Here is a 22,142-nt window from a genome sequence, read left to right on the forward strand (position 1 = left end):
CAAATGAATGCAGCTTGTGCTTGACCTAGGAGCTAAGTTTAGTGTTCAGGGTAACCTAATCATGTATTCAAGCATGTACATGGCATATTCACAGACACAATATGAAATTACAGCTGCAGTTTGTTAGAATCTATGTCTGTGTGTGTGTATGTTTCAGTATCTTGTTTCTAAATGCTCCAGTGTTGTGACTTTTAGCAGATAATTCTGCAAACTTGTTCACTTCAAAAATGCAAGACAAGAAAGAATAAAAAGTGGGAAAATTATGAAATACAATTCTGCTTTTAACAAGAAATGTGTTGGATTTTGAATGCTGGAAAATTTAAAATCAGTACTTTTCTCCTAACAGTAATAGATTGTTCTGTGATGAACTACGTTTTCAGTGAGATAAAAATGGAGAAAGAAAAAAGCATTGTATTTCTTTTTACTGTGTTCCTTGGGCTGCAAGGTGATTAAAAGCTAAGAAAAAAGGAAAATAAAAATTAGAGGAAAGATACAGGGAAAGATAAGAGAGAAAAATGCCCCTGTGTTGATGCTCTCAATTGTCTACCAGTCCAAGATAAAGTAATAGTTGAGACAGTTGTCATGTATTGGTCATGTCATTACTCAGCTCCCGATTGGGATTGTCGTGTATGAGTCTGTAGTGGATTATGAGAGTTTGCAGTGGAGGATTCCTGAGTCTGTTCCTGTCTTTGTTCAGTCATTTTAGCTTCATAGTGACCTCTGTGCTTTTGTATTTGGAAGCTCCAGTCCCACCCCAAGGATGCCACTGCAACATTGCCATAGCCTCATCTCGATGAGGTGACAGCAGTTGCAACACTTCTGTGCTCAGAAATACATCTTTGGCAATTGTAATCTAGGGTGGGAGACGTACATAGGTGGGAACTCAGTTGCCCATGGCCTCCATAGCCTGGCTTTGCAGGTTTCCATGTGGATCACATGAGTTATGAACTCATTAAAATCTTTGAATCTGCTGATACTTATGAGTTGAACATAAGAGAATTGTCACATATGCAGTGAAGTTCTTGCTGGAGTCACGGTGGCTGGTGTAGCTGTGAGGAGGTTACAGCTGGTGCAGTGTATGTCTCCCTGTTCGTTTATTTTCTCTTTGGGAGACCTCGTGTAGCTTTCCCACAGAAACAGCTCTGCTGTAAGCTAATGTGATGTATAACAAACAAACAAAAAGTCTGCATATTCTTATCTTTGTTTTGATATACATAAAGAGAGAAGGCTTTCCAATGTTATGGAAAACTTACTTTGCCAGGGAGCTGATGACTGCTTGGTAGGTGGCAAAGTTTAAGGCGGGAAATTATTGTGGGGTTTCTGTGTTTTGATTGAAAACATACTAAAGAAATTTGAAGAATAATGCAAATGGCTGTTAAAGTCTCTTGAAGTTCATTAAAATCTATTGCATTTTAAAGGAGGTTTTTCCTTAATTTGCATAAGGTTAAAGCATAGCATTGCACAATTGAGCTAAAGTTAGCCATTGGCAGTTGTAATTTTATACCCATGTGAGCAAGTGACCTAAGCTGCAAGAGTGTAGGCTCAGTAGTGTAGCCAGCAAAAACAGTTCAATGTCCACAAAACAGATTAGGTGGATTATTTCATTTATAAACCCCAATGAAAGTACAGCAGGTACAAAAGGGAAGATATTTAAAATAAACTTTCAAAAGAAAATTATTGGAATAGAATTTTCTTTAAATTTCAGGTGGTTTTTTTTTTTCTTCTTCTTTTAACTAATGTTTAAAGCTGAGATTTTGGTAACTGTTGAAACTAATAAATAACTGTTTAGCTCTTGAGGTTTCCTGCTAGTTTAATGAAAGAGCAGCTCTTTTTGCTTTCTGGAAAAAGGTCTGTCTCAGAAAACTCTCAGTGCTTTCTGGTTCATATTACAGTGTCATGTTAGAGTAGGCCAGTCAAGTTACCAGAGCATTTTAGAAACGTGACACTTGACTGATTGTGTGTTGTTTTCTTCTGTGACAAGGAGATATTATTCTTTATGCTACCAACGTGCATTCTGTTTATGCATTTGTCAATTGCAGTTTCATTGTCTTTGCTGGATGAAGGCTGCATCTTTGATTTTCCTGGTTTCAAAAGAGTTGTAAAGAGTCCTTGTGTTGCTGTGCATGCCAGATCAGCCACCTGCCACATTTTGACCTGAAACCAAGTAAATAACTAGGGATTGTGTCTCTGAATTCTCTTAAGTGTGAACTTCATATGCCTGATGCTCAAAAATAGAGGTAGCCACCAACAGGATGCCCTGCAAATGTAATTTTTTCTGTTAGTAGTGCAGCCATTGTGTGCACAGAGTTTTTGGAAAGTTCTTTACTGGCAACTTCCAGTAAACAATTACAGGTGTCTCTTTCATATCTTAGTATCATCGTATCATAGTAGAATACTTTTCTTTTGAGTGTTTCATTACTATTTTTTCTGGTTTTTGGTTTGTTTTGTTTTGTTTTTTTTTTTTTTTGTTATTATTTTTAAATAATTGCTTTATGAGTTGTCACCTTGTTAAGTCTTTTAACACAGTAATGCCTCAGGATTACTTTTATATGCCTTAAATGTGGTTCTAATGCACAGGAATAAGAGGATCAAGTAAAAGAGATTAGGACAATAGACAAAAGTGAATGAGATAGTAGAGGAGAACAAGGGATAAGGAGAAACCATGCTAAGAATTACTTGAATGGGTTTGGGGAAACCAGTGTTATGGCAGTAGTCAGAAGGTGAAACTGGTAGTATAAGTGAGTTAACCTGGCTGTGATGCTCTGAAAGAAACACATTTGTGCAACAGTAAAGATCCTGGGACAAAAAGGAGATGAGAAAAAGAGTGGTGGGAAAAAAAGAAGCTATCTGTGTGGCAACAGTAAAGCCCTGAGGGTTCCTTGTCCTGACAATGCAGAGATTAAAAGTATCCTTTTTTCTAGGAACTGCAAACTTGAAAGTAAAAGAAATGAAGTAGCATTATATGCTCCTGCAGTAGATCAGAAGAAAATAAGAAGGCCCAGTATGGTTAAAAAAACAACAGGGACCAAAACTGCTTTTGAGATGAAGGATATGCTCTAAATCTCTCACCTCTTTTTTGGCTCTACGTAGATACTTTGTTGAGTTCTATGAATTCTTTTTTAAGTCAAAGAAGTGCCATTCTAGGATAATTGAGTAGTCTAGGATAACGAATAGTAAGTTACTGATGATGTTTTAGAATCTGATGGTTGGTGAACACAATGTTATAAAATGTGGGAGAAAATTGCTAAAACCAAGTGCCCAAATAAGTGGCCCATCGTCACATAAGAGTAGTTCAAACTGAAGAATTCAGGGAATCTCTTATAGATGTGCTTAACCCCATTGATTTCACTGAAAATTTGGTTAAAGGACTACATTTCTGAATTTTTCTTTTCCCTAGAACAGTATAAAGATGTTGATTTGACTTACTTCCAAACTCCCCACATTTTCCCAGATATATCTATCCAGGGCATCTTTTTTAAAGTAAAAGCCAAGGATCTGATGATGCTGTAAAAGATAGATTTATGAAAAGTTAACTTTTTTCATCTATTTTCTTTCATGGGACAAAGAAGTGCTTTTGCCAGTCTGTGAACTGACTGAACTAAGCTGATTCTTACAATTACTCTAATGTTTTTGTGCCATTTGAATTGTGATCTGAGGATAGGAATATCTTGGAAAAATTACCAGTTGGGGAAGGAAGTGTTTCTAATTAGAGCTAGATGTTTCAGCTCAAGTTTTGAAAAGGTCACAAGATAAGGGTTCCCCTTTGACTAGATCCATGTGCGTGCTTGTAGTTCCTTGGGAATGAGCACTAGTTTTTACATCGGCTTCACTGAAGTACTTCTCTGCAGGTAGAAAAGGCACCAAAAATGTGAATGGTTACTCTTTGCCAAAAAGGAAGATTTGTGTGAGAGTGGTGTGAATGGAAAAAGACTGGGGCTTTCTTCTTTTGCCAATCAGAAAGAGAAATGCTGCCTCAAAAGAATCATTGAAATGCATTTTGGAGCCCTGAGATGTGTTCATACCTCAAGAAAGAAAAACAGAAAGAGAAGAAAAACCCTAGCACCCCCGACACACTTTTAAGATGGATCATAAACAAATGTGCTGATGTTGAAAGTAGGGAGAGGATCATTTAAACTGAGGTGTCTCTTGTTCGCTGAAGGCTGATGAAGTTTTCTACTTGCCAAATCAGCTGTCATTGTCCCTTTATTAAAGGAGCAAGAATAGAGTCTTCTCTAGGGACAAGAATAGAGTGGAGGATAGAGTCTCTGATTTGAGTTTGCAGGTATTTTTAAAATTCTGTCCTGTTTCACTCATGGTCTAAATATGGGAGCTGTAGCATGAGGCTTTTGATCTTTTGTATGGACTATGATTGTCATTGTCCCCTATTGCCCTTAAATCTCTGAAACAGAAGTGTACAATGAATCATGTTCAATTGAATATAGTGGATTTTGTGTCCTGTTATATTTAAAAAGCAGTTGCTCTGTCATTGTTGAGGATTATGGTGACATGGAAGCTGGAGAGGCATAGCTGATTTCTACAAAGAAAAGCGTTGGTTATTTAACTTAAAATATTCTATTGTTTCATTCAGAGTTTGAACAGTGGGAATAAAAGATCTCATGCATTACTGCAGAAAAATATTAATACATGCTTAGAGTATAGTGATGGATGGTTTGTTAATGAAACTGGTGAGACTTTTGTGCTGTAATAAAAATGTCTAAATTCAATATATTCTTTTTAGAACTTTTGCCAAAATAATCTTCTCTTTTTCTGCTATCATAGTAAATTGCTTAAATAGAAGACACATGTATATTAGCATTCCAGCTTGAGCTAGGGGCTAACATTGTGGCAGTATTTTTGTGAAGATAAAGTAATCTTATTGAAATTTGCTGTACAAATATTCTTCATTGAAATCAAAAGCTCTAAGTTCTGATATCCTTAGCCAGGCTGACATCAGCAAAGAATTTGATTAATCTTTTTTCTTGTTTTGCTAGAATAACCCCTACACCCCTAGGAGAGGGGAAAAGCACAGTCACAGTTGGTCTCGTTCAGGCGCTTACTGCACACCTTAACATTAATTCCTTTGCTTGTCTGAGACAGCCTTCTCAAGGACCTACTTTTGGAGTGAAAGGTACATAATATTTGCAGAACCTATGACCTTTTTCAGATTAAAAGGAAATACTGCATTTCTGCCTTTTTGAATTTATTTCTTCTGTTTTACTTTCTTAATTGCTTCACTCAGCGGATTGTCCCAGTCATAGCATATTAGATTTTTTAATATGTATGTAACTAATACATTAAGGTTTCTTGCACATGACTTCCTGTGCAAGGTTCATACCTATGTTCCTGCACTTAACATGTACTGATAATGCAGATAAACCCTAAACATAAGGAAAGGCAGAGGGATGTAATTAGCCATGAGGAATTTTGTGTGAGTACACACTCTTCCAGCCACCCCTCTACATGGGGACTCTTTAAATACATTTCTAAATATTACTGTCTAATTGCTCCTTGAGAAAGGCTCCACATTGGATATTCACAAGCAGTACAAGGAATTTAGCAGTTGTGGTTCAGTTGTGTCAGCAGCACACGTTTGGCTAGGTCTGAACCTCTTCTCTCTGTTCTCCTGAGCTGTCTCCTCTAATCGTGGGCTGCTGCCTTTTTGCCTAGAAACCCTTTAAGAGCCTGAGGGCCAGGTAAGACCCAGCCAGATTGCAAGCCCATCTTCAATGCTGTTAACATCCTGTCTCCATTGTCCTAACGATGTACTGAGACTGATGTGTTGAATAAATAGCTCATGACACTGGTTCAGATTTGCCCCGTCTCTGTTCATTTGTAAATACCGGCCAGCAGCAGGAAGTAATGCAATCTCTTTTTTGCCATTTCTCAGCTGAAATTGGTGCCTAACTGGGCAAGCACCCCCATCTGCTCTGCTTTGCTTTGCTGAAGTTTAAGTTAACAAGTTTGGCTTCAGCTAGAAGGCTCCTGTGCTTGGTGCTTCTCAACTAAGACTGGTGCATGTGAGTGCTTTAATCCCTCCACTCAGCTTGTGTGTAGGCAACAGCAAATTTCTTTGCCTGTACCATGTACAGAGGAAGGAGTGCCCAGGCAAGGGTGTGAAGGTTTCATTCAGAAGCAGTGCTTGCTTGTGACTGCTTTGTCTTTCCACCCAGCAGCTGCATGTGCATGACTGTGTCCTAAATCCAGGCAAAAGCAGATTTACATAGCCAGAGCCTGCACCATCCTTCACATGTAGCTTTTCATTTCAGAGCAAGAATTCCCTTTTTGCTACCTACTGAAAAAAAAAAAAAAAAATAAAGCCAGCAAGATTAAGGAAATCATGTTTATTTGGGTGCATCACTGATCTTCTAATAGAAATCAAAATGTCAAAAATGTGTCATCATTGCTGTGTGTTTCACTTAGTGTGTTTAAAGATGGTTGTTTTTTTCCAAAACTGATGTGACTGTGTGCTTCCCTGTGCAGGTGGAGCAGCTGGAGGTGGATATGCTCAAGTGATCCCCATGGAGGAGGTGAGACAGCCTCAGCCTGCAGTCTGTAGGATGGCTTAATGAGCATGGTGATATTCATAGCTGAAGATTGACTTGGTGATCTTGGAGGTTTTTTCCCACCCTAATGATTCTGTGACATTCACAGTGCTGGTTTGGAAATGTATGGCTGTTTTACCCCAATAGAGTCGAATTTAGAGCTCAGCAAAACCTCTCTATGGCTAGAACTGGTGAGGAACCACCTTGACCATGCACAGCTGGTCCAAGCAGAGTCCTAATGTCAGCCCTGAAGTGCCATTAAAACTGACCTTCCAACTCCTTCTGTCAGACACACAAAAATACAGTACCCGTGTAGCACAAGTCTTAATTTGAGATGCTCATCTCAGAGTTTTCACAAGACTTTGTTTGTTAAATTTTGTATCAGCAACGTTCATGCCTGTGAGGTATGGGGCTGTTCTCCTGCAGCTAAAGGAAAGCTGGCTATGGCCCCAAAGCCAGGATGCAAGCTGTGCTCTGGGGCACATTCAGCAGTAATGCACACCTCTGCTCCAGGCCAGGTAGTGGGTAGTAATGCTAAACTGATTCCATATTAATGATGTGGAACTGTAACTCTGGGCTTCTTACTCTTGAATCATTTAGCAAAGAATGAAGATGTTCTTGGCTTTGTTTGGCTGCACTTAAGAGTAGTTTACCATGTGCTCAGATGAAAACAAGTCCTTCATATGTCCCAGTGTATTTTCACCTGGAATTCTTTAGCCTGTCCTGACAGCTGACTAATCAGAGCTGCAGCCTCAAGGAGATAGCAATGATTTGTGCTGCTAATTTGTCTTAATGAATTGAATTATATATTTTCTTATAAAAAGATCCTATTGTTTCCCCCTTCTAGTTCAATCTTCATTTGACTGGAGATATTCATGCTATAACTGCTGCAAATAATTTGCTGGCTGCTGCTATTGATGCTAGGATCTTGCATGAGAATACTCAATCTGATAAGGTGAGAATGATTTTCTTCTATCCAGAAGACATTTTTCATTTTTAGTTTTTCAATAAACTGCATTTCAGAGAAAAACATGTTGTTTATCATTTTATATTTTCACTATGTGAGCAGTAAGTGTTGCTGATGCCATTTTATGTTCTGCTGGGAAATCTTCCATATGAAATGTATTTTTCTAGCAAATAGCTATCATAAGGTAGTCTTTAAGATAATGATCCTGGGCCCAGAACATTGACAACTATTTCTTACTGTACTAAATAGTGTAAAAAAGCATATTTTCCCTACCTATAATCCTATTCATTTCAGTAATTTGAAGACTCATTTCAAAGTTACAAATTGTTATTTCTGATGTGTTGTTGGGTATGATGCACCTTAAGAAGAATGAGTTATGGGGAAAATAAACTATATCCTTGTCCCTCTGCTAAATATATAATGACCTTAAACAAATCTTAACTTGGGGCTTTAAAGGGAAGAAGATCAAAGAAGGAGCTCTTTTTGTTGTCTGCAGCATTAAAACTGAGCAGAGTTGTACCCTTTGCTTGGTAGATTTGTACGCAATGTACATTTAGGTCAATGTACTTCTAGGCCAGTTTGGAAATTATAATTGGAGTTTAAATACTTTGGATCTTGGTTAAAGTTTTAAAAGGTTCCCAGTTTCAAAATGAATATATAATTTTTTTGCTGAAACAGAGAAAACCAATGATTTCTGGCAATTGGATTTCAGACTGTTAAATCATAGACATGGCTCAGAAGCCTGCTGCCTTCTCAGAATTATGTTTTAAGTCTCTAATCAGAAGTCCACAACTTATGTGGTTAGGAAGTTCTTACTGAAATTAGGTGGAATAAATTAAAAAACATTAGCTTTTTATAACTTTTCCCTTCAACTTCTTGTGTGGTTTTTCCAGTCTTTGTATACCAGGCTGGTTCCGGTGGTTAATGGCGTGAGAGCATTTTCTGCTATTCAGCTTGCCCGCCTCAGAGTAAGTTGTTCATTCAGTCTCTCCTCTTTTATGGTGCCTCTTCATGAAATGCATTCTCTTACACAACTTGTTTAAAATTACTTGATGTATGGGGCTGAGTTTGTATAAACTCTCATAAATATATCAAGTCTCGACTTTTTTTCTGAAAGCATCATCCTTGGAGTAATAGGATCTGGGTCTGATATTATTTTTATAACTAGCATTTTTGCTATTCTTTTCTCCTGAAATAAACCAGTAATGTTTTTAAATGCTGTGTCTTTTCTGATGAAATATTAAAGTCAGAGTTTTTAAAATACTTTTCCAATTATGGTATAGGCACATTTGAAAGCTCACATTCTTTGGTTTAGCAATATTTTCTGATTTTGGAAGTCTAATATAGCATATACTTCTGGGGTTTTATTGATGTCAGTCTCACAGTGTTCTTCCTTCAAGGGGTACATTTGCATGCTCAGTGTATTTTTGCATCCCATCTTGCTCCCTGAATGCTTCCAGAAGAGCTTCCTGTGCAATTCATGTGTGTTCAACATGTCTGGATTTGAGAGTGCCATTCTGATAAAAACCTAGAGAGGAACACAGCCCACCAGTGTAGCAGAAAGAGAATATGAACCTCTCAGATATGACCCCTAAGGACAGCTCCAGTTGTTCTGTGGCCAGTTCCATATTTGTTGTTGGCTTCTGAGTCCTGACTGACTGTGTTTCAGTCATGGGATGGCAATGGGCAGCTGCCACATGCACACTTGGAATTTGGGGGTGGAAAGAAGGATAAGAGGTGGTGACAGCTTCTGTTTTGGTGGGGGGTAAATGAGGCCTTATAACATTTTAAGCTTTTGTGGTGCTCAGTTGAATGTCAGTCAACTAAAATGAGGCTGATACCTGCTTGACTCTGAGGCAGAGTCAGGCTCAGAGATTGTTCCATCAAAATTTTGGGATATTTTCAATTTGTTCTTGTTTTACACTGTTGAAGAAAACAGTGTAAAAAACCTAACAGGTTAGGGAAGGAGGGGGAGTGTTTCCTTTATTCATAAAATACCAACTATCTCTACATTTGAAATGGATTTCTCTCTTCACATGAGCTGCAACTGAGTAAATAAAAGTTTGGCTTTATAACATTCAAATACATGAATCATAATTTCCAATATAATTGAATTATTTTGCTGTGAATTATTCTCAGTGTAATGATTCCTTATATCTAACAAGATGTCAGTTGTAAAGAAATCACTGTGGGATCAGGTTGCATTTTCTTAAAACAAGATTACTGAGATTGAAATTTACATATGTGGGGTTGATAAGCCAGAGCAGCTACACCATTTGAAGCAAATAAGCCATTTCATTGCACTTCTTGAACTTTTTGTGTGTAGAGGCTGGGAATAAACAAGACTGATCCTAAGACTTTAACAGAAGAGGAGATCAGCAAATTTGTGCGCCTTGAGATTGACCCATCCACCATAACGTGGCAAAGAGGTATGTAGTCAGAAAGCCTCACTTTATCTTGGATTTCATCATAACTTATCTCCTAATTTGCTTAACTTTACCTGAATCAGAGCTGTTTCTGCTCTGATAGCAAGAGGAACCAATTTGCAAGTGGGAAGTGTGGGTTCATAACAAATGCAGGTGCAGCATGTTGCTCTAAACTTGGTCAAGTATCTGCAATAACTCAGGAGACTTTGCTAAAATTCTGAAAGATGGGTTTCTTTGACGGTTTAAAGACATCCTCAGTCACTCTCACATTAGGTAATACCTCTCCAGACATGTGAAAGTGTCTTTTCTGTGCATTTTGCAAATCTTAGCCATTCTTTACTTAACTGTGTCTCTTATGGTTCTAGATTATTGTATTTATCCTTCTGGATTGTGGTCCCTCATCCTCCCAAGCTCAGACACCTGGATAGCTCAAGAGACTTAATAGGCTTAAGGGATTATGTGTTTTTCTGATTTTTGAAGTCTCTTGAGTTGTTTGCTTCATTTAGAAAAAGAGATGAAAGATGTGGTGCTGTTGCCAAGCAAACTGATACCCACTCTGATACCCTTAGACAAGTCCCCTCTGCTTTTTCCAGTTGTAGTGCTGGGTCGAATTTCAGTGTTTACCTCAATTTCTACACCTATCTTTTACTTCTCTAGGGAAATAAACTCTGCATAAAATTCTGAGCTAAATACCACTGGATTTTATTTTCTTTCTTAGTTCTCAAACACTGACGTTATCACTGTTAAATGGAATGTATTGTGATGCTTAGAAAAAAGGGTGAATCTGTTGAGAAGGGAGGACTCTTGGCCATGCTTTGGTGTGCCCTTTGTGTGCATGTCATCTCAGGCTTGGGATGTTTTTCTCAAGACATTTCTGGGGATGTGGCGTAAGATGTTTTTTATTAGTCACACAGTGTGTCTGGAAGAGACCTGTATTAGGATAAAGAAGTAATATAAATGTTTAGTGTAATATGACTCCTCTTTTTTATCAGCATGGGTTTGGGAGAAGGCAACATTGCTCAACAGCTGTTAACCTCAAGGGAGTTATTTAATTAATCTCAAACGATGTTAGTGAAATTTCTATTCCACACAGCTCTATATGATGTACATACCTTAAACATTTTAGGAAAAAAAACCCCTGAATTGAGGAATGGTTTAGATAACTTGGAGAATGTTTTATTTAGGACTGTTTCTGCAGTCCATATGTCTATGAAGCTTGTTACATACCAGGGAATTTGTGGGGAAAAAGAGCTAAGCTATCACGTCTTCTGAAAATTAATTTTGGTCAGGACCTGTTTCCATAGAAGTATCACAAACTTTCAGTTCATGGTCAGCTTACACTAACTCGAAAACATACAATATACTGAAAAGTGGGAAAGTTCCTTCTTTGTCTTTCCCTGATAGTCAGATTCTGTTTACATCTCTAGAGGATAAGAAAGTGGATACATTAAACCTAACACTTATTTGAAGCTAAACCTTAGTGAAGGCTTTACTTTGGGTAAAGGAAGAGGGAAGATTTGGAGAAGGAAAGTTTGTTTTTATGGCAAAACCAGTTATTTCTTATTTTATTACTACTTAGTGCAGCTATTGGAATCTTGTTGGAGAGTGAGTGACCACAGGGAGAATTGGTCACAGTGACCACAGTGAGAATTGGTCACAGTGACCACAGTAAGTTTATCTCAGTGACCAGGGGCTGCAGGAGCAGTTACAATTTCATGGTAAGGGTATTTAGGTTACATGATTTCACAAGGAAGGTGCAGATAAAAAATCAGCTCACTGGCTGTCCAGGCTGGTGGGAAGGTAAGTTCCTGTCCTTAGGAATGCCTGTGTAGACAGGGAAGACATTTAGATCTGCTTAGGTGTTGTGAGACTGAGGTTCCAAGGACGAGAAGGGAGAAGTCAGTGCTGGAGAGATCAGCTTGCCATATGGCTTCACTGTGCCATATGGTGCCACAGCTTGGTGCAAGGCTACAGCTTCCATCTACCAGGCTCTGTTCTGCAGTTCCTGCCAGCAGTGGAGTGTTTTAGAGTATGACTCTGTATATATAGAAATCAAAATGAGTTGGCCAAATCTGCGTTGCACCATCCCTTAAATGGGATTCCTGAAGAAATTAGGAGCCTAAAGACTGAGCAGAGGGAAAAAGATATGTGTGGTATTTACAACAGCCCCAAGGGAAATGCCCAAGAAGGGGGAAAGTGACTTAAATCTTGGTTTTCTCCCAGCTCACTCACAACCCTGAACTGGGGTTTAATTAACATTCAAAGTCCCTCTTGTTCTTGTGCAATTATGTCATCTTTTTCTGCGCAGACAGATTTTTTTTTTTTTTTAATTTCCAAAAGCAGCAGGAAAAGTGGAAGCAACTCACTTACCTTGAGTGCTGACAGCTTCTTTGGAGGTTCCTGGACACTCTGCTTATAAATGAACAGGACTCAAATCTACCAGAAGATTGAGTTCATTGCCAAGCTAAAAGCTGAACTTATCAAGAGTACCTTGCACCCTTTATTTTATGTTTGGTGCAAATATAAGCATTTCTAGGACTACAGAGACTGAAAAGATATTCCTTTAAAAAAGGAACTGACCAAATCTGATCAACATCATGCAGTCTTAAAATCAGTTTTTAACAAATCAGCAATAAAGCAAACGATTTGGAGTAGATCTGGTGCTTTGTATCTACTAAGACTGATTTTTCTCATGTAGGTAAAATACTACATAGTATGTTAGAATACTAAGAAGCTGTTACCTTCAAATGCTGTTCAAATAAACTGTATTTGAGTTGTTTCAACCTGTCATCAAATGGTATCAACCAGAAGGGAGCAAACAAGTCAGTGCCAGTGCTGATATGCAGAAGTGTGGCCATCTGGTTACACTGTTGGAGCAGTTGAATCTCACATGTGTTGAATCTCAAAAAATACAGGTATGCCTGGAAAAAGCCATATTCCCGAGTCCTTGTTAACATGTTGTGCTTTTGCCATTCCCTTATTTCAGTGGTGGACACAAATGACAGATTCCTACGCAGAATAACAGTTGGGCAGGCAAACACGGAGAAGGGATTTGTCCGTCAGGTATGTAAAGGCATTAATAAATCACACTCTGGACAGACTCTGCATTAAAGGCTGAGAGGGTTTCTGCAGTTCTTTCAGCATGCTTTGAATTGCAATAATGATGTCTGTTGCTGTTGTATAGTAATCTTGCAGTGAAACTGATGGTGTTAATGAGTAAGTGAATCTGAAATTTCAGAAACACAAACCAATGCATATTCTACAATGTGTCAAAAGCACTTAAAAAATTGCATGTGTTGGGGGTTTAACATTGTCCTATAACAAGATGCCTTTATGCCCTCATAAAGTTAATTTGCATTACTTTTAATTGTTTTTAAATCTCTGTAACAATTTATGTAGGAGACACATAATTCAAATTACATTTAAATTTCATTTTAAAAATTGTTTAAAAATAAGCTTTTTATTCAGAGTTCTCATTTGCCTGTCATGCATGTCGGCTTTGGAATCTGAGCTGTGAGAACTTTGAGCGTGTCCTTGCTTTTGCTGTGTGTTTGAAGGGATAGTTCAGCAAAAGAGTATGTGTGTACTTTTCAGTGGTGTAAAAAGATAACCTCCCTTACTAAATGAGAAATTATGGAAGTTTATTAAAAACTTAATGATAAATTGAAAACCAGACTCCCAACACCACCTGAGCAAGTGTTCCTGGTGTAATGTAGGTAAATGAATTTCTGAAACAGCCCAGCATGGAACAGCAGCATCAGGAGGAGTAAATTCATTGTGCTGATGTGGTGGGGCTCTTAATTTGATTAAGATGTTGTAATCTAACATTCTGGATCGTGAAATTCATGAGATTCTGACTATTTTGATGTGAACAGCTCTCGTGGTAGAGATAAGGCTTTCATATTTTTGGAAATCCTAGCTTTAATTTTTCTTTACCATTTCTTCAACATTTTCTTTTATGTATGCCTAAATAAAGAGACCAAAACATAGTGCTGTGGTTTTTGCAGCAGGTAAAGCAAAGCCAAATTGGAGAGAAGAACTTCAAAGAGAAATCATAAAATCCTAAAGCAGTTTGGGTTGGAAGGGATCTTAAAGATCATCCAGTTCCAACCCCTCTGCCCTAAGCAAGGACATCTTCCACTAGAAATGCTCTCTTACTTTGGTTTTGAATGCACAAAATAGAAATTTTTCTGTCTGCAGCTCACAGGAAATTCAATATTAGCTAATAGTCATTTCTGATAATGGGCTAGGACTACAAAATATTATATTTGGTGTGAGTTCCTTCAACACTTGAGACCTTTTCATATGTTTAGATTTGTTTCAGTGACTCAATATGATTATTAGTCTTAAGCTGGGTTCTGCCAGCCTTATTGTGTAGTGTTTTACCACTGTAATTGTACTACTGAGTTAAATGTGACTTATTTTATTTTAGAGTAGTACTTGATAATATTGCTGTCAAATGTCGCTTCTGTACTTTTTTAGGTAAAATTAATGCTTTTAGTATTGAGATGTTGGACTGATGCATATCCATTCACAGTAAAGATGGACTTAGTGACTCAAGAAATAGAGATAGCAGTTAGGAAAACTCATTTCAGAGCCTAGCTAGAGATCCAGAGCAAACAGGACTTCATGGCTAACAGATGCATTTTATAAATATTTGGAGTGATGTTCTAGCACTCTTAAAATCAATGACACCTGTATAAAAAGGCAGAGCACAGCAGGCACAAAAGTCTGCATTTTAATGAACAGGGATGCTGTGGTTTCTGAAGAGTATTACATGACTGATGCCCTTGATCCTGCAATTGAATCCATGTGGGTGGATCCTTTCATCAATAAAAAACTGACTTTGCAGCTAAGACTTCTGTCAGCACATCATAGGTGTATAAAGGTTATTTAGAGTTAAAATAGCACCTGCTACTACAATCTTTTGTGCCTGTTTCTTCAATTAAATTTTATGCCACTCTTTGAGCATCTACCTGGGATGTTTTTCCTGTCCTTTTGGATTTATATAGAAATCATGATAAAAACTTTTTTGGGGGGTCTTCCAATAAACATTCTGATAAATCATAAGTATTTTACCATATGGGTTGGACATAGATTTCTCAGACTTATTTCTTGTCTTACATATGCTGCAGTGACTTACTGAGGACATTCTCAAATTCAGAAAAGATAGTGGAATCCATGTCATCACAATGCTAACAAAGTTCATTGCATTTAGAACTGCTTCCAAAGAATACAGAAAATCCGTTTTGTGATTTCACCATTTCACTTGAATCACTATGCTGAAAATCTCAGTTACAGAATTATTTTTCTTTTCTGCAGTATGTAGGACTCTCTGCCTATGTCCACAGCAGAAAAGTGCTCAGGTGTCTTTAGATGTTTTGACTAAACAAGTGGGTACATAGAGGTCAGCCTGAATGGGGCTGCTCTGGGCTGTAGCTGTCAAAAACTAAAAGTAGGAACATGGGTTTAAAAAGGGCAGAAGCTCTTAAAGTACTAGGCAAATGCACAAGAGTGGTAGGGGGTATGTTCTATGTAGACGCTTCTTAAAAACAAACAAAGCTCTCAATTTGAACAGATTCCTCTGGTATTAGTATGGGATACATCTGCCAGAGGTGTGACAGAAGCAGTCCTGGGCTTTTTTTCTTACATAGATAGCAGTAGGATGTCAGTTACTAAACTTTATGTAGCCTTTAATTGCTGGAGATGGAGAGATTACCAAAGAAATTGCAGTTCTTGATCACTGCCAACACTGCATTCCTATCACATAATACATTAGTGGCTTTTCTGTTCTTCTCTGTTTATGTTCTGACAGCATGTGGCCTGAGCTCTACTAATAGTGTATTAGTACAAGTACTGCTAATCTATACTCTTCAAGAAAAGTAAAAACTATTGCTTATGTTGTGCTGAAATGCTGCACAGTATGGGTGTGTTTCTACAAGAGCAATAGAACTGAATCCACATACAGTTAGTTCTTTGTGCTTTTTGGCTTACATATTTGTTCATTTAATTACAAAAAAAAAAAGGACCAGAGATATATTTTATGTTTTCATAGGTCAAGCACAAGACTTAACAGCACAGACTCTAAATTTTGAGCTTAAGTAGAAAAAGAATGATCAAATGTAACAAGAATGTTTTTGAAACCAGAATAAAAACCTGTTGGAGATCTTTACAGAAAAAAAAAAATAATTAAAGAACCCTCCACAATGCAGTGTTCCTTTGCTCAGGCCAGTAAAGCTCAAAAGACATCTGGTGATTTCCTGTTTCTGCCACAGAAAGAAAATTCTTGATCCTTCAGGGAGCTTCTCTAAGGATAATGTGAGCCAAGGGGCTAAACAGTCTGCAACACTGGTCCTCAAATAAATGTAGTGTAATGTAGAATATTAATCAGGGAATATAAAGTGTTTGAAGTTCACAGCATCATACAAAATCTTGAGTTGAAAGGGATACATCAAAGTTGGACTTGGCCCTGTGCAAGACCATCCCCAAGAGTCACACCTTATGCCTGAGAGCATTGTCCAAATGCTTCTTGAAGTCTGTCAGGCTGGATTCTGTGATCACTCCCTGGGACTCTGTGCACAACCACCCACTGGGTGAAGAACCTTTTTCTAATATCCAATCTAAACCTCCAGGTCATTTTCTTCAGGCCATTTTCTCAGAGAAGAGAAGAGATCAGTGTCTGTCCCTCCTCTTCCTCTCATGAGGAAGTTGTGACTGCAATGAGGTCTCCCCTTGGTCTCCTCCAGGCTGAGCAGACCAAGTGACCTCAGCTGCTCCTCATATGGTATCCCCTCAGGATCTGTCACAATTTTTGTAGCCCTGCTTTGGATGCTTTCCCATATTTTTATGTCTTTCTTGTATCATGGCACCAGAGCTGCCCCCAGCACTGGAGGTGAGGCTGCCCCAGCTCAGAGCAGAGCAGGACAATCCCCTCCCTTGCCTGGCTGGCCATGCTGTGCCTGATGCCCCTCAGGACAGGGTTGGCCCTCTTGGCTGCCCGGGCACTGCTGACTCATGTTCAACTCGCCATTGACCAGGATTCCCAGGTCCCTTTTTGCAGCTCTTCATTCCCACAGCTCATTGTCCACTCTGTATGTAAAGTTACTCTAGTCTTAAGTAATCTCAAAAGTTGTAAGTTACCATTTAGAACTTGTTTGAATTCCAGCGTGAAATTTATCTTTCCTGAGTTTATTCCTGATGATCCCCTGTGAGTATTTCAGCTGACTTTGATTTGGTTCATGATTCTCATTTCTACTTTACAGGCTCAGTTTGATATTGCTGTTGCAAGCGAGATTATGGCCATCCTGGCACTTACCACCAGCCTTCAAGATATGAAAGAAAGACTGGGGAGAATGGTGGTGGCTAATGACAAGAAAGGACAACCAGTAACAGCAGAGGATTTGGTATGTTCAGTGCTGTAGAGACCTGTGAATAACCTCAGACATGTTTGTTTTGCCTCTTGAAGCATTAAAAGGTACATGCCAAAGATTTTGCTTTGAACAGCACAGTCAGATATCAAAGGAAGATCATCTTCTGGGCCAAAACCTGCTTGAGAATGAGAACAAGATGTAGAACTCATTTCTTCAGCTCTGGTAACATCTGGCTCAGAAAGCCTCTGGTCTCCATAACCTACTTGGATCATTTTCTGCAATTCTTAAGGCAAACAAATTCAGTGCTGGAGGGAGTCAAAGTGCGGGCTCTTATTTGAGAGAGCTGGTAATGTTTGCTACTGTGCTTTTAGAGTCTGCTCAGATCTTGCAGTGATAGTTACCACATGAGTGCCTGTACCACTGAATCAGAGTGGAAACAAGCTGTTCTTAATTCAAAGTTTGCTGATAGTGCTTGGGACAGGTTTATCTGTCATTAGATTTTTTTTTTCTTCTTTATCTTCACTAGTTGCTGTTTCCTCATTCCCTCCTTCAGCTTCTGGAAAAAAAAAACAAACAGTATGTTTTTTCTTTAAATCACATTCTATCCCTTGAATCTGGGCTGTGAGTCATTGAACAGTGGTTGGAAGCTTATGTGAGGTTGTGTATGGCAGGTCCTGGTGCAGCCAGAAGCTACCAGCTGATGTTTGTAACCAGCTGTGTGCCAGGAGCAGTCTGATGCCAGCCCATCTCTGATGGCTGCCTGTGTCACACAGGCTCTTTATGTTTTCTTCTCTTTCTTCCTGTTTCTCCCTGTTTCATGAACATCTGCTCAAACTTACGAGTAATGAATGAGTAAAGCAATGAGTATCCTGCCCTGTCAGCAAAGATAGCAAATCTGCAAGTCAGGAGCACCTTCACAGCTGTAGTGGGTTCCAGTTTAATAAAGAAATAAAAACATGATATCTAGAGTTCCTGGATTTAAGAATGAAATTAAGATAAGGTTAAAAAAATTTCTAAGTACAGTCATCATTAAAATTCAAAGTAAATCATCTTCTCCCAATTTTTATGCAGGAGACATTCTACCTATTGAAGTTTTACTTTTGCTTTTCAATTGTATAACTTTGTCTTGGCCGCATTATAAGGCATATGCTAATACTTTAAAATTATTTAGTGTTAGAATTAAAACTGCATTTGTAGCATGTGATTTTAATTTTGACACTACTTTTGTATGAAGGTACTTTTATTTATTAGCACTGCAAAATAGTTGACCTGCTAACACTTAATGCTAATCAGCTTGATGAATAAAAGAAATGGCTTTTCCATTGGGGCAAAAGAATTTTAGAACTTTTCCACCGTGTCCCTAAAATGAAAGTAGTGCTCAGCAAAATGTCTGTTACTAATTCAATTTTCTTTGGCTTTTTTTAAAACAAACTTCCTATGCTTAGTGTCTCAATCATTTGATAGTTTTGCTTGTACTGAACATATGTTTCTAGTTGTTCTTTAAAGCAGTGTTTTGTATTATACCAAAAAAAATAAAACCCAAAAACCTGCCCAGAAAGAAAAAATCATCACAGTCTGAAGGACATGTGTTATGAGTATCTGCAGCTATGCTGTTGCATTCTTTTCCTTCTGGAGGTTCTCCATACCATGCACAGGAAAGACTTGGGTGCATGTCATGATTGGGAAGTGCAGGAACTCCTGCCTCTTTTGTTGTGCAGTGTGTTAAAAACGAGTATGAGAACCATGGGAATAAGAGGAATATGATTTCATGGTTAAGGATGTAAAGCATCACTTTGGAGAGCTCCATTCCTGTGCTCTTAGCAAAACATTCATTAGGTGCTCTGTCCACACTGATTCTTACAGTACATAAGGAATTAGTCGTTCCTCAGTCTAGTTTAATACTAGGGAGCTTAACAACTGAAATTTATGGAAAGAGTGAAACTCCATCAAGAACCTTGAACCAGGAGAAATTATTTTCTGTTGTCTCAGGCTGAGCATCCAAAATTGGCGAATATTTTTGAGCTTGATTCTTGTGTGCGCAGGTTTCTCTTTTGAGGAACAGGAACAATTGTTCATTTCTGAGGACTTACTAATGTTGCTGACGAAGTCAGATGCTGTGGTGTTGGGATTTAAAAAATGTCAAAAGAAATTAGCAGTGGGGTTTCTATGATTTCTGTATCAAATTAAATAATCTCACCCCCCTGTACAAATTAAAAAATTTGTAGAGGGGGAGAGAGCTTATGAAAAACCATACTGCACTGGTGGAAGTCTATTGTATAAAGCTGAATTCTCTGGAAACAACAGCAAGAGAAGTATAGTCAAAGACCATAACAAGTCATAATTCATATGTAGGAAGAAGATAAATTTCTGTTCTTTCATGTAGCATTTTGTCTCCTTTGCTGGTTTCTTCCCACAGGTGATCAGTCTGTTTGAGCGGCTTGGAACTAAGCCTACCATTTCTAGACTTTAAATACAGTATCTACTCTTCCCCTTTTCCCCTGCAGCTTGTGCTGCCTGTGTTGATATAATCCAAGGATTATTTCTTGGGAAGATTTTCACGCACATCAAGAGGTTTGATGTGAAGCAATTCTGCTCCTGCATTTCCACCCTCCTTTCAGGTCAGGGTCAGTGAAGAGGTGAAGCTCTCCAGTTCAGTAAGGAAAGATTTCAAGACAGCGAACAAAGAAAGAACACAGTACAAGATGTTAGAATGCTCTCAATCCAGGTTCAATAATTTTAACTTCTATTTTTGTAAAACAAAATCAAGTTCAAAAGCTTGACTCTATCATAGTGTGTTGACATGGAAATTTTAGCCCAAAGAACTGCAATTGCATATAGTTCTAAGAAACTTTAAAGGCACTTTTATCATGCGAAATACCACACAACATAAATAATGGGTCAGTTCTGCCTATCTTTAAAAAAATTATGCAAAAAAATCATGTAGTCTTTAGTTTTTTGAAATCTATGTGAACCAAAACCACTAAACCTTTCTCTGTGATTTGTTTCCAGATATACACACAAAATACTTCACAAAAATACAATTGCTCTTAATTTTGACTTTATATGCAATATATTTATCATAATGCAATAGTAAAACCTAAAATACACATTGACAGATATAAACCATATGCAGAGACAGGCTAGGAATAATAGAAAAAAGATAAATTGAATATTTCATGAATTGAGAAGACTCTTTCCACAAGAGTAATGGATTAAATGTCTGTCCTCTGTAATGGAATATGTTGAACTCTTTGCCAAAATGTGGTGCTCATTGTACAGTATTTTGAAGACTTAATTGTTTTTTGGCTTTTACAGTGAGGTAGAATTCTGATGGACACATACCACATTTTTATGTAAAGCTAAATCAGAATATATGCCCAAGATCAGTATTTCAGCAGATATGAAAAATATTAAATAAATATGTCACTTTTTTTTTTAAATAAGACTTCTTCTCAGCTTACTTGCTGTGCCATACTGTTAACTTTCAGTAATTCTGGGACCAAAAGAAAAAAATAAATAGCTTCATATTTGCTTATGTAGATGATCTGTCAGCTAGTGAGATTTTGTTCTCTGGTTGATCAGAAACATTGTGTACAGTGTTCACTTCAAACAAAAGGTGTTGCAGTTCTTCTCACATTGTGGTTTAAGGTTTAGTTTTGTTATAGGACTGAAATTACAGAAAGTATTATTATTTTGTTAGAGACTATAGTTTCAATTGAAGGGAAGTTGCAAGTACTTCATTATTTTCCTTTTAAAGAAAAGGGTTTTTCTCTGCCCTTCAGTCTGTGTAGCCTTTATTCATTTCATAGTAGTTACTTTCAATCACTTTCCTTGTCATCTGGTGTTGGCTTTCATTTCCAGTCTTGATAGACTTCAGAGACTGCTCCACTGGAAGTTGCTTTGAAAGTATTTTGGATTTTCATCTAAGTTTGCCTTTCCTGTGTCATGTGTATAATTTATTTTATGCTCTGTGATCTGTGCTGTCCTGGGGAGCATACCTGCCCTGATGGCTGCTGGATAGATGGAAGGAGCATTATTTTCAGGAATACCTGTGATCAATTCCAGGAAGGAACCCAAAAAGTTGAACATCTGTATACAATTGATTCACAGCCCTGCTTCTTTACTCTGACAGTGAGTTAGTGGAAATCTAATGATCTTTGGGCTCCCACAAGCTTAATTGGTGTGCAAGTGTCAAAGCCCCTAACTCTTTTATAAGAAGTTTACCTGTTTTGAATTGGAAATAGGAACCTGATTCCTTAAACAGCTTTGTGAATCAGATCCAGGACTTGGAGTGAGCTGTAGGAATTGTATATTAGATACTTGGAGGATTGAGTATACAAAGAAATGAAAACTTTGTTCTCAGTCATGTCAGATAGGTATGAAAACCTAAAAAAAGTTTGCTTAGCTTTTAAGGACTGCTATTGACACCAAACCTGGTTAAGAACCATGGGAGGCACAAGATATGCCTATTGGAGTATTTACATCTTTTTTTCTTTCCTTTCAGCTTCAGATAAAGTGAGTTGTTGTGTCCAGAAGGTGTGTCTAGTATTTCCGAAATAATGCATTAGTAATATCTCCCCAAAAAGTTCAAATGGAGAGGAAGTGGTTTTTTACTTCACTGTTTTTATCAGATTGGTGAAAACATCAGAAAACAAAGGAGACAGGATTTGAGCCATTATTATCTAGAAGGAGCAGGGGAGGAGGCTGGGGAAGAAGTGTCCTGATTTTATTTTTCACTTCTTCTTTCCCCAAGTCTTCTTTCCAGTAGGTCTGATCCATGGCTGCTCAGGTAGTTATTCCTGCTGTTGACCACTTGAAAGACCAGATGTAAAGTTTT

At 38.0% G+C, this 22,142-nt stretch overlaps 1 protein-coding gene across 2 annotated transcripts in view; it reads left to right on the top strand.

The window, feature by feature from the left end:
• The window catches only part of MTHFD1L (methylenetetrahydrofolate dehydrogenase (NADP+ dependent) 1 like), a 144,039-nt gene that overhangs the window by 27,251 nt on the left and 94,646 nt on the right, over positions 1-22,142 (top strand). For both annotated transcript variants that reach the window (XM_063151276.1, XM_063151277.1), the window contains exons 11-17: positions 4,992-5,128; positions 6,481-6,527; positions 7,390-7,497; positions 8,403-8,477; positions 9,836-9,938; positions 12,922-12,998; positions 17,198-17,338. In XM_063151276.1, the coding sequence (XP_063007346.1) occupies positions 4,992-5,128; positions 6,481-6,527; positions 7,390-7,497; positions 8,403-8,477; positions 9,836-9,938; positions 12,922-12,998; positions 17,198-17,338 (688 nt within the window). The remainder of the gene's footprint in view (positions 1-4,991; positions 5,129-6,480; positions 6,528-7,389; positions 7,498-8,402; positions 8,478-9,835; positions 9,939-12,921; positions 12,999-17,197; positions 17,339-22,142) is intronic.

Source organism: Melospiza melodia, chromosome 3, assembly GCF_035770615.1.
Source record: "Melospiza melodia melodia isolate bMelMel2 chromosome 3, bMelMel2.pri, whole genome shotgun sequence".
Taxonomy (NCBI): Eukaryota; Metazoa; Chordata; class Aves; order Passeriformes; family Passerellidae; genus Melospiza; species Melospiza melodia.